Below are 19,641 nucleotides of genomic sequence, written 5' to 3' on the forward strand. Positions count from 1 at the left end.
CCATGGTCGGCCCTGCATGTCACTTGTGTAGTGGAGAGAAATAAAAAAATAAATTCAAATATAAATTAATTTTCCGAAAAAAATATATATTTTTCATTCTCTTGCGTATGGCCAAAAAAATCTCCCAAACATTATAATTTTTCCGAAAAATAAAATTAAAAATAAAAAAATCTCTATTTTCTACACATGACCACAAAAATCTCTCGAATATGGGCATGTTCGGACTAAAGTCTCGGGAAATTTTTTTTTCCGAACATGACCATGTTCGAAACAAAATCTCCTCTCCCAATTTGTTTTTTCTCTCTTCTGCACATGGCCGCAAAATCTATAGACAAAAATCTACTGAAAAATGTTTTCTCTCTTCTGCACATGAGGCCATGGCCGACCAAGATTTGTACATAAGATTTGTGTTCTTAGTTTAGTTTGATTATAATTTTGTTGGGAAATCATTTTTCTTATATTAAATAAAAAATAATTGAATATTAAATAGAACTGTAGAAGTCTGTTTTTATTTGATGAGGAAGTTTCCTTAAATTATTGACTTTTCTCTATATTATAAATTAAGAGTTAATAATGTATAGTCGATCCCTTATGCTACTTTTAAATGAATAAATTAGTTAAAAAGTACAACATGTAAATCACTAAATATTGAAAATAGAAATAGAAGCAAAGCACATTTCTTAATTATATATATAAAGTTATATTATCCCGTTTATAAAATTTTGATGATACCCACCATCTATAAAATAAGAATCGGATAGATCATATCATTGAGCCTAGACAAATTAGCCTAGGGGAGGTAGCTTGTAAAGGTTGGTTGGCTAATATAAATAAGAGGATCACATCAGGAATAACAAATTGTTGAATGACTTTGTGAGCTAATATAAATAACCACACTATTAATAAGAAATTGATTATGTCAAAAACATTTTAAGAGGTTAGAATGACTCAAATCATGTTATATAAATTTAACTTAAAACGGAATTAGTCAGAATATTCAGGACCGGACAGTCAATCCTAGGGTAAGACCAACTACACTCCCATAAGGGCATCTATCCAAAATAAAATAAAAATTAATAACATTAACAAAATTTGATTTTTAGGTCACTAGGTTAAACTAACATTTTAACTAGTTAAATTATGTTATGTTATTAAAATTAATACAAATTTATCTCAGCGAAAAAGTCTCTTAAAAGATTAAAATAGTGTGAGTTTGATTCTACATGAAAAATTTTAAATGGAAAAAATAATTAAAAAAATTAAGTTTTAAAAGTTATTAATAATTTGTTACAAGTTAAGTTGGATCACATTGAATTAAGGGTTCGAACATAGTTGATTCATAGCAAAAGAAACTTTAAATAGACATATTAAAATAATTATATGATTAAAATTTGATTAACCAACATTTATTTATATGATTTGCACTAAAATCACATATTGTTTTTCAAATATTAAATATGGCATAAGAATATCAATCAATAAACGTAGTATAAATTAAATAAATTAAAACATTATATATAATATTAAAAAAACATAAATTTTGTAGTAGAATTATAATATTAACTTTAATCTCTTTTACACCAATGTCATTATAATATATATAATAAATTTGAAAACATTTTTAGAAAACATTAAACAATGTCATGATTTTAATGTATGTGAAAATGAAATTAGAAATAGAAGGGTTATAGATAATAATAATAATAGACATGCCAACTTGTCAACTTAGTTATCTTTTTCAATTAAGCTACATTTAAATAAATAAATTAGTTGTTTTTTTTAAACCAACTTGCCAAATAAACATATTAATTTGCAAATAATAAATACAAGGAAGCCACATTTATATATTATAGATACAAAGTCCACATAATTCCCTGGTTACCTATTAGGAGATGAGTGTGTATAGAACTGCGATTTTGTGTCAGGTCGATTACATAAAATATATTTTTTTTATCAGGTTTTAGTTTTGAGGTTGGTCAACACGATTTTAGATAATCATTGTTTCTAATATATATAATCTTTAATATGGATGTCATCTATAATTATAAAAATAATAATACAAGTAACCAAAACATAGAGCCTTATTTCTAATTTGAGTAACGATAGAGAACGAAAAAAATGACAAGAAGAAAGTGTGGGAAATGATGTGTCATTTTTTAGTAAATTAAAATTTTAAAAATTCTCTCTTTTATTAAATTTTTAAACCACACAGAAAATGACACATTATTTTTCTACATTTTCTTGTCATATTTTTTTCGACTCTCTATTATTTTTATGTCGTATGACATACCTGTAAAATAGGTAACTACAACTTATTTTTTTTTAGACAAATAGGGCTAATAAATAATCACACGAATAACAAGATATTGACATATTATGATAGGAATAAGTTTATATTTGTTGAACATATAATATTAAATTTTTAAAAAATTGGATCATATAAAAGATATATGTATTTTTACTAATAAATTTAAAAATTATATTATAACTTGAAGAAAATTTAATTTCATAAAAAAAAATCTATCATAGTCAAGAAAAAATTATATAAAAAAGATTTTATATATTATCAATTTAACGTTTAAAAATTTACGTGACAATTAATAATATTGGAGGATTATAAGAGATTAAAAGTTATAAATTCGATTTTACCGTCTTAATTTGAAATACAAATCATAAATATGGTGTTATTCTAACCTTCAAGATTAAAAAAATAGATATTATAAATTAATCGTGATTGTTTGTAACAAAATATCATACATTTATAGAAAAAATTAAATCAAATATATATATATATATATATATATATATATATATATATATATATATATATAATATATTTTAAGATCTTAGTATGTAGATAAATAAATTTATCATTTATGAATAGATTAAAAGCTTGAAATTATTTCTAAAGTATTCAAACAATTTAAATCGATATTAGATGCCTCCTTAAAATAAAATTTAAATATTTTAATAAATAATTGAGATGAAAGAACTTTGAAGAACGGTTTACGAAAGAGCTTTGTTTGGCGTTCACTTTCCCAAACTAACCTAGTTTGTTCATTCATTCCCAAACTAACATAGTTTGTTCATTCATTCCCAAACTAACCTAGTTTACTATTCAAACTCAATTTTATTTATTTTTTATTTTTTTTACATTTAAAATTTATTATATATAAAGTTTATATTTTGATATATATTTTAAATTATTATTTATATAAACTAAATTATTTATATTTTGATATATATTTTAAATTATTATTTTTATAAATTAGATTATTTATATTTTAATATATAATTTAAATATAATTATTTGTTATAAATTTGATTATTGCAAATTATAGAATATAGTCTAGTCAATTTATGTCATGTTGATGACATATCTTTAAATGAGGTAACTTGTTGTAGATGACTCATTATATAATCGAGACTAATTAAGAAGTTATTATTATTATTATTATTATAATAGGAAAAAGTTTATATTTGTTGGACTTGTAAAATATAATATTAAATATTAAAAATTGGATCATGTAAAAATTATATGTATTTATATCAATAAATTAAAAAAATTACATTATAACTTAAATTTTGATAAAAAAAAAATTATAAAAAAATTGTATTACAATTATGTTGAATTATAGTCCAACTCATATATCAAATAAAGAAAATTAATAATTTAATCTCCAATCAAACACCAAACCTATACTAATTTTCCACTCTAACCCGAATGACAAACTCAAACTCAAAATATGTATTTCTTCTTTGTATCTAAAATAAAGAAACGTGCCTTGCTTTTAGTTTCTATTTGCAATATTATTATGTTTATTTATTTATTTATTTAAAAATAGCTTTCTTGAAATAGATAATTAATTTGGCATGTTTATTATAATTTGTAACCGAATATCTTAGCGTGGACCATTTACTCGAAAAGAATCATATAATGTAAATGATCGCGGTTGACGGTTGAATTGATTTCATAATAGTGATATTATAAAGGTTTAACCGAAAAACTGGTGGAGTATTCCTGTGAACTCATATTTAATCGTTTTATATTTTCTTGTTGATTAAACTTTTTTTGTTTTTTTTCTCAAATTATTAATATAGTTGTGTTTCGGTCTTTTTTTAGTGTTTTGATGACACCTTACATATTTGTGTTTTTGTATTATTTTTGGCGTTAGGCTTTATAACCCCTTGTATTGAATATTTGACGATACATTCCGTACCCTAATAAAAAACCGATCCTTGTTTACCAACCACACATTGTCTAACCAAATCCAATTCTCTCTCAATACGTTCAAATCCGATTCGTGCGGATTCTTCCCCCATTATGCCTCTGAGATAGCCTAATAGGCCGGACATTCATCCATTGAGTGCAAATGTCATTGCTACTCATTTTATTTTTTTAAGGTTTTCTTACATAAGTCAATAGCTCGGGCTAGCAATCTCGTACTAAAAGATAGTTATTTTATGTTTCTTTTCTAAATATTCATTTTCATAAGTTATTAATTTTTAAACCTCAATAATCAGAATATTATAACTTATTTTTCTCTCAAACGTAAAAAGAGATTAAATTGGAATGATAAATTCGACTAGAAAAAAAATAATTAAATCGATGTTTTCTCTTTTGTGAAGCATGGTTTTTTGACATTTTAGGGCCGTCAGACCCAAGAAATAAATACTTTGCGTGTGAGAATGCATTTTAAGAAAATTCTGATGTGGTTCGATATTTTGTGATCATACCCGAGAAAATCGTTAATGCTATGTCTTTCGTTGACGATCACTATTTACAAATTTTAGCTATTTTAAAATTTTAAATTTTAAATTTTATTTATTAAATTATTTCACCAAAATCATAACAATGTGCCTAGGTTTGACATTTTAATTTTAAAATGATAGATTGAGTAAGTACCTATAGTTCATGTCGTGATGATAAAAGGGTAGCTGAAAATATAAATTAAGGATGTTAAATTTATAAATAAATTCAAATGAGCCCTTAATAAAAAAAAAACTCTTTTTTAAATAATAATATTTTTAACTGTTTTTTATATGTTTAATTTAAAAGGAATATATATCTAGATAGGTTTAAAACCAAAAATAGAAAATTAAATAGAAGGGGCAAGCAAACAAATAAGGGTTATTGGGTCAAGTCTGTCAGCTCCGGTCATTGAGGGAACGCTTCGGTTGGACTTTGGAGCGGATCCATGTACAAAGCTACACGGGCATAGCTTAACACTTTGTATGTATTTGACAATAACGACGGGTTATTGACATGTTTCCTATCGCTAAATAATAAAATTCACATTAAAACTTATTATTATCAAGCTAGACCGGATAAATTTTATATAAAAAAAATTAGACCGGATAGATTTTATATAAAAAAATTAGTCCGGATAGATTTCAAATCCTTGCTCCGTCCCTGGTTGGACTAGAGACCGAAGGAGACTGGCTCGACGCATGGGCGAATCAGGCGCGATGCAAAACAGAGGCTGAGTTTTGGTCAAGAGTTGGGACCTTCTTCAACCTCACACCTCTCCATTTTTATTTTTATTTCAAATCTTCATTTTCAAGATTAATCACATAGTTGTCATAGAATTACATTTTAATTATTATTCAATATTGTAAAATAACATGATCCCCATCGTAATGCAATGGGATTCAACTCTTAAAAATGAATTTTTATATTCAACATGAAAGTCTATATTACTATTTTAAACAAAGTTTATTGTTGGAATGAACTAACACTAACCCAATTATGAACCGAGGTCTATTAGACATGTAGATTGACTTGTCATAATATATATTTATGTTTCGAGTCTCTTACACAATTCAGAAAAATACCAATTACCAATTTGTTCAAAGTTATGAATAATAGAAATCCAGCTTCAGCAGATGAGAATCAAGTTCATGAGAACGGTGAATGCTCGGTCAGAGTATGGGAATTCAACACAGAAAGATTGAAATCAATGAATAAGAACATCAACACTACACCAAATCTACTCTCGAATTGGTCCGGTAAGAATTCCTGCAGCATATTTCGTGTCCCACAGAGCTTCGTCGACGTTAATGGTTCAGCATATCGTCCTCACATCGTCTCCGTCGGACCTTTCCACCGCGGAGAACCCGACCTCCAAATGATCGAACAACACAAATGGCGTTTCCTCGGCGATCTAATCAATCGCACCAAAATCACCCTCGAACAACTCTTGGGAGAAATTCATCCGCATGAAAACACAGCCAGAGAGTCTTACTCCGAACTCATTGATCTCACTTCCGATGAATTCATTGAAATGCTTGTACTCGACGGCTGCTTCATTGTCGAATTCTTTAGAAAAATTTGTAAAGTCGTCAATATTAAACCCGATGACCCATTAATCTCCATGTCTTGGATTTATTCCGTCTTCCTCAGAGATCTAATTAGAATGGAAAACCAAATCCCATTCTTCATCCTCCAAACCCTCTTCGATCTAACGAATACCCGTGAATCGAATCGTTCGCTCTCTTCACTAGCATTGGAATTCTTCAATAACTCACTTTGCCGTCCAGCTGAAGTTGTACACAAACACGACAATCTAGTCGGAAAACACCTCCTAGACCTCCTCCGGAAATCATACATCACACCGGAGCTCGATAAACCGATCAAGGACATTAAGAATATCCCGTCACATGTCATCCAATGCATCTCGAAGCTGAGAAGGGCCGGGATCTCCATTAAACCAGGGAATGGTGAGAGCTTCTTGGAAGTGAAGTTCAGACGGGGAACACTAGAAATGCCGAAAATTACAATCGACGAGTTCATGAGCTGTTTCATGATAAACTGTGTAGTGTTTGAGCAATGTCAGAGGACTTGTTCGAAACAGTTCACAACCTACACGACTCTTCTTGACTATTTGGTGAACACTTCCAAGGATGTGGAATATTTGTTGGACCAAGACGTAATCGAGAATTACTTTGGGACTGATGAGGAAGTGGCGACATTGTTCAATAATTTGGGGAAGGAGGTGCCGTTTGATGTAAACAGATGTTATCTGTCGACGTTGTTTAAACAAGTTGATGATTATCACAAGAGTATTTGGCATATTGATTTGGCAAGTTTTAAGTATATTTATCTTAGAAGCCCTTGGTCTACTATTTCTGCTTTGGCTGCGGTTTTATTGTTGGTTTTCTCTTTTCTTCAAACCATGTTTTCTATGTATGCATACCTAAAGCCTCCACACTAATTGATTTAAATTGTTCAAGAATGAATAAAAAGGAAACCAGTATTTTGATTTTTTTTTTTTTTTTGAGAAAAAAAAAATACTATTTTGATTTTAGTTTGATTTGTGATTTGGACTTAGCCTATAGTTTTATGTATGGGTGTTCAAGGGTTCTCTTCAATTTTTCAATATATATATATATAATATATATATATATATATATATAATATATATATATAATATATATATATATAATATACAATAATGTTTAATTTTGAAAATATTCGAATTCTCGGGTCGAGAGTTATGATTAATTTGGATATATATGCAAGAGTAAATGAATACTTGGGTCGGATTCTGGGTTGACTCGCCCATAAACTTAAAACGGTTAAAAAAAAATTAAAAATATTATAAGTATATTTCGAACTCGCAACCTAATAAAACAAGTACAAGTATTTAACCAACTATGTTAATAACACTTTGTATTTTTAATTCAACACCAAATTTAATGAATGCGGGACGTTGTAACAATATATTTTTATTCGTTTGCATCGCACGAGGATCTTCTTAGTGATAAGTAGCGAGAAATTAGAGTAAATCAATTAAGTCTTGTTTTACCAAATATTTTAAGCTACAGTAATAATTTAAAATAAAATATCAATTATAATATCTTTTATTAAAAAAATGAATAATAGTAAGGTTAAAATAATAAACTACTCGAAAAAGTAATTGAATTAGAAAAATATCTCAAGACAAATCACATCAACTAAACAAGACCATATCAAACAAAATATAAAAAGAAGACACCTTTTAACAAAAAATAAAAATAAAAAATTGGACACATGTAAATGAAATTATTTATTGTTTTCTCCTAATGACCTCAATTTCAAAACTTGCTATACTAAATTCTATATTCATAATAGACTTTATAGCATATATATTTTTCCAAAAATATATTATTAAAATTAGAAAACAAGTTATATGATTTTTTTAAAGGTGAAACCATTTTAATTGAAATATTTTTTTATCATTCAACAATTTGATAGATATAACACTAAACCAAAAAAAAAAATCATTATAACCCACTAAATGAACAAAAAAAAAATAGTTGGGTTTGAATTTAATGTAAAATATTATATATATATATATATATATTAAAATTAAATAAATTAAATTATATGAGATTTTAAAAATAAAATCAATCTATAATAAAAATATATTTATATAAACTTAGCTAAATCTCGTTCAGTATACCCATCTTTGCGTTGGTGAAAATATTCTATTACTAAACATTTAATGTTAAATAAGATGAACAATATAGTCACCCTAACACATTAATCTCAATTGTGGACTGGGAAGAATTAGGTATATATAAATACATAATATAGTTTTCAAGAAAGAAATTAAAGAATTTGATATATATATATATATATATATGCCTCAAACAAACTATGTTCATCGTAATCGAATATCCGATCGAATTTGAATTAATCGCATTCGAATATATCGAATTCGAATTACATTTTTTTTATTTCAAATTGAATTTTAAACTAATTCAAATTTAAATACATCATAATTTTCGAATTGGGTTAAACTCGAAACCAAACCAAATTCATTTTTTATTATTTATTTTAATTATATATTATATAATTATACGTTAAATTAATCAAATTCAATTCGAATTTGGTTTGATTTAATTAGAACTTATTTGAATTCGGATATGTTTTCAAATTGTTAAAAAAATCGAAGAACTCAAAAATTGAGAATTCGAATAACTCAAAAACTAAACCGATGATATCACCCTATATGATTATGATTATGGGCATTTGATGTTCCAGATTTTATATTTCAATCTGTACCCTTTCACAAAAATTAGTCATTTTATAAAATAATCAAACATAATTAAGAGAGAATTAAAGTCAACTTATTTTTTAGGTGCGGTAAATATTGAAATACAAAATCGGAGCAGCAGATTTGATCCCATATGATTATGGAGTTTAGAACAATGAGTTAGAAAATTCTTTTCTCAATTTTAAAGTGTTTTTTTTTATAAAAAAAAAACTTAGATAATGTTGCTACAAAGTTTGATTTAATTTATTAATGTAAGAATTGAAATGGATTGATTATCCCACCTTATAAACAAATATAATTTTTTTTTAAAAAGTAAATTTATTTATTATTTAGATATTTATTTATAAAAAAATCAGTTTAACCATTAAAAAAAAATTATTCTTTAAACTTCAATGTTAATTCCATTTACACCATCTTCCAATATATTTATTTTTCTAAAGAAAATTGGTATATATATATATACTTTTATAAATGTAATAGAAGAAATAATTTTCTCACTCTAAACAAACTAAAAGAGAAGTTGAAAATTAATCTTCTTCTTTTACTTTTTCTTTTTTTTTCTTTTTTTAGTACGGTGTTTTGTTTCCTTTTTCAATACTTAGATTTGAGTTTATATTTTGTTTTATCTTATGTGATAATTTATTTAGTTGGATCAGATTTTTTATTTCAAATTTTTGTAATCCAAATAATATTCTCATTTTTTGTGAGTTGTTTACTGCTCATATCATTCAATTGTGTTGGTGACAATTTCGAGGATGTATTCATCTCTTTCTTTATAGCAAAGGAGATGATGATGTTGGATTTGAAGTACTTTTTTATTTTTTTTGTATAAGGAGTTTTGGGAATTTATCTTACATCTAGAGGTCCTTTTATCTATCTTCTAATAATTTTATGGGTTTCTCGATATTTGACTATATTTGTAAAAGATCCGTTATTATTTGGCAGAACCTTTTCCAGCGTTAATTACCAACCCTTGAGCAAACATAAATTTTAATGTCTCTAATTCTGGTATAGATTTTACCAACAACGCTTAAATTGTTTATTCGGCTGGCTCTTTTTCATCCCTCATTGTTATTGAATTCAAATGAATTTGCCTTTAGAGTTTACCTTGAAGAAACGTGTAAAAGTTTAATTACTTCTTTTGATTTTTTAGATGTATTTTTATTATTTGCAAATTAATGTTCTATATAACTACTTATCTATATACATAATGCTGAAAGTCAACAAGTCACCACAATAATCGACGTCATCAATTCTCTCTCATACTCTCTTATTTAAAGTCAAAAAACACAACAAAATATATATATATATATATATAATATATTTCAATACTTCAATCGACAAAAATTAATACTTCTTCGGCGCCTCTTTCCATTCCAAAGCAAGGTCGAGGAAATGTTCATCTTCTTCTAATCTTTTTCTCAAGAATCACCTCCGAATAATATATATATATAACACAAAAAAATATTTAATATTTTTTACGAAGAAAATTAGTTAGGAAAAAAATGATATTAATATTTATATATAAAATAAAATAAATAAATATGTAAAATTAAATAATTATTATATATTGAAAAATAAATTAGGTGAAAATATTTTTAATTAGAATAAGGTATATATAGAGAGATGAGTGATAGGGTGAGAGAATTTGAGTGAGGGAATGGGGGATTGAATAATGTGTCAGGTTGGAAAAATGATAAAAAGTGAAAGGATAAAAGGTGAGGAGAGAGAAAAGAGAGAAATTTTGTTATTTTTTTGGCTAATCAAATTGCAGCACATCATTCTCTCCTCATTCCCTCCCTCAAGTTCCCTCTCTCGGTCCCCGAGAGAGATAAGAGAGAGAAATTTTATTATTTTTTTGGCTAATCAAATTGGGCACATCATTCTCTCCCTCAAATTCTCTCTCACAATCATTTCTCATATATATATATATATATATATATATATATATATATATATATATATATATATATATATATATATATATATATATATATATAAGAGGAAAAAAAATAAAAATAAAATTATTTTTATTAATATATTTATATAATATATTGAGATAAATTATGATAATAAATTTAATAATTTTAATTATATATAATGATAAAAAACAAAAATAAAAATAGGACAACGAATTAAGTATGTAGCCCCCAAACACACTTAATCATTTAACTAGGCGCAGATTTTGTTGTTTGACGGGCTCGAACCCAAGAACTTAAGGTTTGTATTGACCTTTTATTGTCGCGAGGCTAGAAAAGGGGATTATATATAATATTATATCATTATTAATAGAAAGATTTGTATTTAATATTAGTATAAGAGAAATAATTATTTTTATTATAATTTTTTATGTGTATGAAAAATTTACATAATTTATATAGTTATTCAAAATCTAACTTACAAAATATATATACATACAATCATAAGTGGTCTAGCAATTAAAGTATTAAAATTTCATATTAAAGATTAGGGTTCGAATCCCTCCAAAAGAAGTAATTATTATATGTGAGTGCGCGAACATTGGTAGTTGAAACGGAAGTGAGAATGTTGGCTTGAGTAACGCAAACATTGGTGAAAAATATTTAAGGGTTCGTCTATGGAGGAAATGTTGGCTTGAGTAATGCAAACATTGGTGATAAAAATCTAAGGGTTCGTCCACGGATGATGATTTAGGGCTTAGGGTAATGCCCAAGAATGTTTAAGAATGCACCCTTGAATTTGGTTATTAAATAATCAAAATCATATAAATATAAAAACTTAAATTAATTGATTAGTTGATTTTTTTAATATTTTTATATTTTCAAATAAGTATATAATAATAATAATAAGTAATATTAGACCCCGTTATATAATTTATATAATTATTCAAAATCTAACTTACAAAATATATATATACACACAAAATTATAAAATTATTTCAACAATCGTGGAAATTAGGGTTCGAATTCCTCTAAATAAAGTAATTATATAATTTTATCCCATGCTAATATATAGAGAGCAAAGATTTGTTTTGAGCACTCTAATTTCTTTAAAGTAACAGCGCTGGAGGCACGACCCGATAGTTGAAACAGAACAAACATTGGTGATAAAAACCTAAGGGTTCGTCCATGAAGGGAATGTCGACTTAGAGTAAAGCATAATTGGAGAGAAAACTTAAGGATCTGTTAAGGTTTGAATTATAACTTAGCTTTCTGAGTTCTTTATTTCAAGAATCGAGTTCTTGATCGCTGGGATCGAGTGGGGATTTTATAATCAAAGGGCTGCGGAAGAGTTTTGTAGTGAAGAATTTGAGATGAGGGGAAAAGAAGAATCAATGGTGAGAAAAGAATATTGTTGGTCTATACTAAACAGTCCAAAACAAAGGTTCAAAACCTAAAATAAAATATGGGAGAAGAACTTTCACAAGAGAATTCAAATATTCATTTTCATAGATAGGTCCTTGGGGAAGGGGGATTAGCCTTATATAAGTGTTGATTTACCCTAGAGTATTCAGGATTTATTGTTACAACTACTAACAAAATTCAGTTGGTTAAAAACAGAAAAGTAAGACAAAACAAAATATAAAACTAAAAAACAGAAATCTAGCTCAAGTGCTCCATAGGGTCGTGGCAAGGTGCTGGAATTATATTGGGACCGCAAAACTAATTTGGAGACCCTAACATTATCTCCCTTTTCAAAATTCGTCGTCCTCAACGAAAAGACCATGGCCTGGTCAGCCTCTAATTCGCATCATCGGAACTTCAAAACGAACTCTTGCTGTTCGGTCGGATTTTCAACAAGTCTAGCAAGTGTCGGAGTTTAGGACTGCAATCCTTAAAAAAACATTCGGCAGCATCCTTTCAATGGAGCTGGTCGGGACTTAATGCATATATAAAAATAAAACGTCTTTCAGTTTCGCTTATACATTATGGTGTTATCAAAAATTCAGAATCAGACTTTCTTTCGGCTCAGCACCACAGTGGCAGCAAAAGAGTCATTCTTCTTCGCTTCAAACATCCAAGCCTAGTCATTTTTCCGAACCAGCAGCGCAGAGGCAGCCAAACAGTCATGTCTTCTAATTACTCTCCTGGCTGGTGGTCAGTCTTTGGGTTGCTGGAATAGAGCACTGAAGACTTCGATTATGTGCTGGAGATCTTCATGAGTGTCTCCCAATATCGTTGCCGCGAGTGAAACAGTTAGGCTTTCATGCTTGTTCGTTATTTGCACCATGGCAACATCACTACAATTTTCCAAGGTCTTGTCCAATTGGTTTTCTTGTACCATGTTGACCTGCGCTTGAGGCATATTCTGCAAGACCGTGGCTTTGTCTTGGTTCTCATAAGAAAGGGTCCACGCATGACGCATGCAAAGAAATGGCAAGTTCACTTCTTTCCTTAAGCTGCATCGGAGGATCATCAAAAACTGATTCTTGAGTGGGTTCTTGGATGAGTTCTTGATGATTAGCCGAGTCCATGAATAATTTAGATTTTCTGCTTGGTCAGGTTGTGTTAACATTGGATGTAATGGGCAGCAGCGACGATCCAACATTGTACAAGGGCTTGCTGCTCATTAGGGACGCCTATGTTGCTTCTTGGACAGTGCTGACCTACTTCAAGTTCATCCGTTTCTCAAGGGGGTGTTGTGTATGGACGGACCAAATTGAAGCAATAGATCTCTTTTGAATATCCCACGACAAGGTTTCTCTAAGGTTGCGGTTCTGCAAATACGACCCATACCACATTCTTGCTTCTTTTGAAAAGTGAATGGGGGCAATGTAAAGTTTCGTGGCATCATTCGCCTTGTCCACCCTAAAAAATTGCTCGACAAATATGAGTCAGCCCTCCAAATTAGTCCCATCAAATTCAGGAAAATCAACCTTTGTGAGCCGGGTTGGAGGACCGTAGTGTTGGCCATATTGGAAGGGCTTGTTCGTAGAAGGACCGTAGCAAGAAGCATTAACATAGGGTCGGGTGCGGGAATCTTGGCCATTATTAGACGCACCAGTTTCAATGACTGCCCTTCTTTCTTCGTCGGCATTGAACGTTCTGTCCATTGAAACTTACATAGCAGCCATTTGTTGGGACAAGCCTTCGATTAGGGTCTTTAGAGCGTCCATCTTTGTTTGCTATCGGGTTTCTGTCATTCGAGAATCGTATAACTCTGATACCAAGATGTTAAGGTTTGAATTATAACTTAGCTTTCTGAGTTTTTTATTTCAAGAATCGAGTTCTTAATCGCTGGGACCGAGTGGGGATTCTATAATCAAAGGGCAGCGAAAGAATTTATAATGGAGAATTTGAGATGAGGGGAAAAGAAGAATCAAGGGTGAGAAAAGAATATTGCTGGTCTATACCAAACAGTCCAAAACAAAGATTCAAAATCTAAAATAAAATAGGGGTGAAAAACTTTCACAAGAGAATTCAAATATTCATTTTCATAGATGGGTCCTTAGGAAAAGGGGGTCAGCCTTATATAAATGTTGATTTACCCTAGAGTATTCAGGATTTATTATTACAACTATTAACAAAATTCAGTTGATTAAAAACATAAAACAAAAACAAAACAAAATATAAAATAAAAAAACAAAAATCTAGCCCAAGTGTTCCATAGGGCCGTGAAAAGGTGCTGGAATTATATTGGGACCGCAAAACTCATTTGGAGACCGTAACATAATCCATCCACGGATGGTGATTTAGGGTTTAAGATCGTGCCCAAAGAATGTTTAAGAATGCACCCTCAAATTTGGTTCTTAAATAATTAAAATAGTTATAGATATAAAAACTTAAATGAAATGGTTAGTTAATTTTTTAATATTTTTATTATTTCAAATAAGGATATTTTTTTAAAAGTTAGTGTAAGAAAGAAATATTCTTTTGAATTTAGAAATGAATTTTTGAGTTAAAGATGAATTATTTTTAATGTGACATTTACTGCATTTTGAGAATAAGTTTGTGAGTGGGAGATGGTCTTACTTTACCGAAATCCCCGTAAACTTAACAATAGTGATTTTTACTTTAGGCCCGGATGACTTATCACGCCTATGTCCATTTTTTTTAAGGCCTAGTTTAGCGTTGCGCTTAGCCCGATTTGACTTGGTATATCATTTTTTTTCTTTTAATCTCAAAAACAAAACCAACTTAAACTAAAAAAAATATATATATAAAGTTCATTTAATCCTATTTTAATTTGTTTAATTTATTAAACTATTTTAACTTATTTATACAATAAAAATAATCAAAATTTTACTTATAAATATATTGATAAAATTGTTTATGCCTAAATGAACTAATTTCACCTTTTAAAAACAAAAGTAAAAAGTAAATTAGAAAAATATATAAATATATAAATATCAGGATTAATCTACCAAGGTAACATATATATATAATATCTTTTTGTTGAAAAAATTGAAAAGACACTGCACCCGTGAACAACCCTAGATAAAACTATTGGCTGTCCAAATCGCCAAATAACCATTGTTTTATTCTTTGATAAAAATCCAATTTCATCATCGACGAGGATGTATGTATGAATACATAGAATAAAAGGTTTGAAGGAAAGACATAATCAACAACAAAACCGCAGCAAAAGCAGAAATAGCAGACCAAGGACTACTAAAATAAGTATACCTAAATGTTTCCAATGTAACATGCCAATTGTTCTTGTAATAATCATCCACTTGTTTAAACAACGTCGACAGATAACATCTGTTTATATCAATCGACACCTCCTTCCCCAAATTATTGAACAATTTCGCCACTTCCCCATCTGTCCCAAAGTAATTCTCGATTACGTTTTGGTCCAACAAATACTCCACATCATTGTAAGTGTTCACCAAAGAGTCAAGAAGAGTCGTGTAAGTTGTGAACTGATTCGAACAACTCCTCTGACATTGCTCAAACGCTACACAATTTACCATGAAACAGCTCATGAACTCGTCAATCGTCACTTTCGGCATTTCTAAGGTTCCGTGTTTGAACTTCACTTCCAAGAAGCTCTCACCATTCCCCTGTTTAATGGAGATTCCGGCCCTTCTCAGCTTCGAGATGCATTGGATGACGTGTGACGGGGTATTAATATTGCGGTTTATCGGTTTATCGAGCTCAGGCGTGATGTATGTTTTCCGGAGGAGGTCTAGGAGGTTTTTTCCGACTAAATTCTCGTACTTGTTGAGAACCTCAGCCGGACGGTTGACTGAGTTATTGAAGAATTCCAACGCTAAGGAAGATAACGACCGATTAGATTCATGGGTATTCGTTAGATCGAAGAGGGTTTGAAGGATGAAGAAGGGGATTTGATTTTCAATTCTGATTAGATCTCTGAGGAAGAATGAATTAACCCATGACATGGAGATTAATGGGTCGTCGTGTTTAACAGGGATGGTTTTACAAATTTTTCGAAAAAATTCGATGATGAAGCAGCCGTCGAGTACAAGCATTTCAATGAATTCATCGGAAGTGAGATCAATGAGTTCGGAGTAAGACTCTCTGGCTTTGGTTTCGTGGGGGTGAATTGTCGTCAAGAGTTGTTCGAGGGTGATTTTGGTGCGATTGATTAGATCGCGGAGGAAACGCCATTTGTGTTGTTGGATCATTTGGAGGTTGGGTTCTCCGCGGTGGAAAGGTCCGATGGAGACGATGTGAGGACGATAAGCTGAACCATTAACGTCGACAAAGCTCTGTGGGACACGAAATATGCTGCAGGAACTCTTACCCGACCAATTAGAGAGTAGATTTGGTGTCGTGTTGATGTTCTTATTCATCGAATCCAATCTATCTTTGTTGATTTCCCATACTTGGATCGAGCATTCATCGTACTCATGAACTTGATTTTCATCTGTTAAAGCTGGATTCTTCTTATCCATAACTTTGAACAAATTGGCCTCCCAGATAATTGATTATTGGTCTCTCTGTCTTGTATGTATGAAAAGATAGACAATTGGGTGGTTGGATTGAATTGTGTAAGAGACTCATATCATAAATATTATGACTAGTCAATCTTGTCTTATAGACCAAGTCTTCGGATATTTGATTTAATTTGGGACTTGTTTGAATTTGATATGTTGGTAATTTGAAGTGAAATTGGATGAAATCACCCTCATAATTACTTTAATTGGGCAAACGATCAGCAGCGTCTAATAAAAATTGTACAAATGATCGTTTCCTATTTTCGGACAAAAGTACCTCGGTCGCGTAAAGCAACAGAACCCTAATTCGTGAGTGTGTCATCGAATGGGGTATTTTTGTCCGAAAAATAAAAAGGGGTCATTTGCATAATTTTTGTTAGGCACTGATCACCTGCGCAAATTGCCTTTATCAAATTTCCCTAGTTTAAATGATTGGTAGTAATTTTAATGTAGAAATTTAAAGATTATTAATATATAATAATAAATAAAAAAATAATAATTTAAAATATTAAACAAAGTTGAGCATGAGTGTTGATGCTCAAATGTCCGGATCTCAAACATCTCAGAAAACTTACCTTTCACAGCCCGCAAACTCCACTTGCATGTCTCATCCAAACATTTGAGTTCCCAAAGATTTTTTCTTGACTTCTCCACTTTGAATTCAAAATGATTGGCCATCGCATATTTATATAGAGCAAGTTGAAGTTCTTTTTTATTTTCAAAGAACGAACCAACTTCCAATACGGTTTCACTAGTTAATGCCATCGCAAATGTGGGGTCTGGCGGTGATGTGTCTGTCGGGTCTGTCGATGGTGTACCCATTGAAGATCGTCTTGCACTAGATGGTGTACCCATTGATGATCTTCTTGCACTTGTTGGTGTACCATTTGATGCCTTTCTTGCACTAGTTGGTGTACCCAATGATGATCTTCTTGCACTTGGATGTATAGGTATTGATGCTTTTTCACCACTATTAACATGCAAGTCCTGAGTAAGTGGGATGTGAGGCAAAGAGGTTTCTCCGGCTTCATTTTGACTTTCAACAAAGAATTCCAAGGGTACAACAGGTGGAACAAATTTCTGAGTAAGTTGTGGTGGTAGTATACTTTCTTGAGTTGGGTATGTAAGTAGTGGTATCTTTTCTTTAGTAAACGCTGACTTCTCCACTACAGATACACACAATGGTGACACTGTTCGACCCAAAATCAAGCGTGATAGATATGTGTTCAAATCCCCATCATTATCAATAAAAACAGGTTTTGGATTTCTGATATTCGGAATATCATACTTCACTTGGAGCACTAAATCGTATGCTGATATCTGGAGATTAAGTCTATTGTAGAGTATATCAAGTAATTCAGCATAACGAGTATTTTGGGGTAGATCAAATGTTTTGATTGAAGATGCATCAAAAAACAGTATTCCATCAGCATCAAGTTTCCACTCTCCATTATAGAAAACGAAAACTTCAGCTGCAATATAAAAACATGATTTGATTAAGAGACGGATAATTAAGACTTAGCGAAACGGGAAGGCCTTCGCGAATCGCTATGAACTTAGCGAAACGGGAAGGCCTTCGCGAATCGTAAGGCACTTAGCGAAACGAGAAGTCCTTCGTGAATCGTAAGGCACTTAGCGAAACGGGAAGTAAACCCTAATCAATCTCAGAAAACGAACATCAATAAAACATGCTTCAAATAGACGTACCTATTGGAACAGTGCTCGTGCACGTCGTCGAGCTCATAGTGGATTTCGAACGAACTTCTCCGACGAGATCGCCGCCGCCGCCGCCGGAGTTTAGAGAGAAGGAGGAGAAGAGCGGGAAGAGAGAGAAGGAGAAGAAAAAAATGAAAAAAAAGTACACCAGGTTATATTAAATAGTAAGGGCAATTTGGACATTTCACATGTCGTCACTTCGCGAAACGCTAAGTGACTTAGCGTTTCGCGACAAGGGCAAAATCGTCCAAAAAAAATAAAATCACCACGAGCGCAATAAAATTATCACTTTACCATCAGATCAAATAACCTCATCTTTGAGGTTATTTGATCAAATTTCCCTACAAATAGTGTTAATTCATTCCAAAATTTTGATTTAAAATAATAATTTAGACTTTTATGTTGAATATAAAATTTCATTTATAAGAATGTTATTATTATTATTTAAAATGCTTCAAGTTCACATTACATATATCGCATTCAAGGTAAAAGTCATATATTATGACATTTGATATATTAATAATAACTATTCTTACATTTTTCAACTATTCTTCATTTTGAAAAGTTTTGATTTGAATGACTATTATATTATTGCTCTATCATTGTTTACATGATTATTTATAAGAGAATATTGTTTTTATATTTTATTGTTTATTTAATACCAAAAAAATGCTTTATGATGGTAAGTTGTAACCGAACAATATAAAATGTGTTCTACATACAAGCAAACCAATGATATAACACTAATATCACATCAATTATATTATATATTTAATTTAAATATAATTTATTTATATTTTACTTAGGTTAACAATTTATATAATTTTACAATTCCTTTGACCTTATGCTAGTTTATTATAAATTTCTATAAGAATAATATATATTTTTATATTTTAATGTTAAAAATTAATGTAACATTCACAATTATGAATTGAATTGTATTATAGTTTAAAACATTTTAAATGAAAATGACGTTTTATCTAATCGTTTCGAACTTACGTC

The 19,641-nt window shown here is 30.0% G+C and overlaps 2 protein-coding genes across 2 annotated transcripts; one reads left to right on the forward strand and one right to left on the reverse strand.

Annotated features, from left to right (window-relative positions):
* Positions 1–5,858: 5,858 nt before the first annotated feature.
* Positions 5,859–7,214, forward strand: LOC124911293 (UPF0481 protein At3g47200-like). The gene has a single exon (XM_047451759.1). It carries the CDS (start codon positions 5,859–5,861, stop codon positions 7,212–7,214), a length of 1,356 nt encoding a protein of 451 aa, XP_047307715.1.
* An 8,308-nt stretch (positions 7,215–15,522) lies between these two features.
* Positions 15,523–16,952, reverse strand: LOC124915505 (UPF0481 protein At3g47200-like). The gene has a single exon (XM_047456234.1). It carries the CDS (start codon positions 16,879–16,881, stop codon positions 15,526–15,528), a length of 1,356 nt encoding a protein of 451 aa, XP_047312190.1. The 5' UTR covers positions 16,882–16,952; the 3' UTR covers positions 15,523–15,525.
* Between the last annotated feature and the right edge of the window lie 2,689 nt (positions 16,953–19,641).

The sequence above is a fragment of the Impatiens glandulifera genome, chromosome 1, assembly GCF_907164915.1.
Source record: "Impatiens glandulifera chromosome 1, dImpGla2.1, whole genome shotgun sequence".
Lineage (NCBI taxonomy): Eukaryota > Viridiplantae > Streptophyta > Magnoliopsida > Ericales > Balsaminaceae > Impatiens > Impatiens glandulifera.

What these genes read in the sequence shown, in the direction of transcription:
- LOC124911293 (XM_047451759.1), top strand. Translation starts at nt 5,859, where the DNA reads ATGAATAATAGAAATCCAGCTTCAGCAGATGAGAATCAAGTTCATGAG.
- LOC124915505 (XM_047456234.1), bottom strand. Translation starts at nt 16,881, where the DNA reads ATGGATAAGAAGAATCCAGCTTTAACAGATGAAAATCAAGTTCATGAG.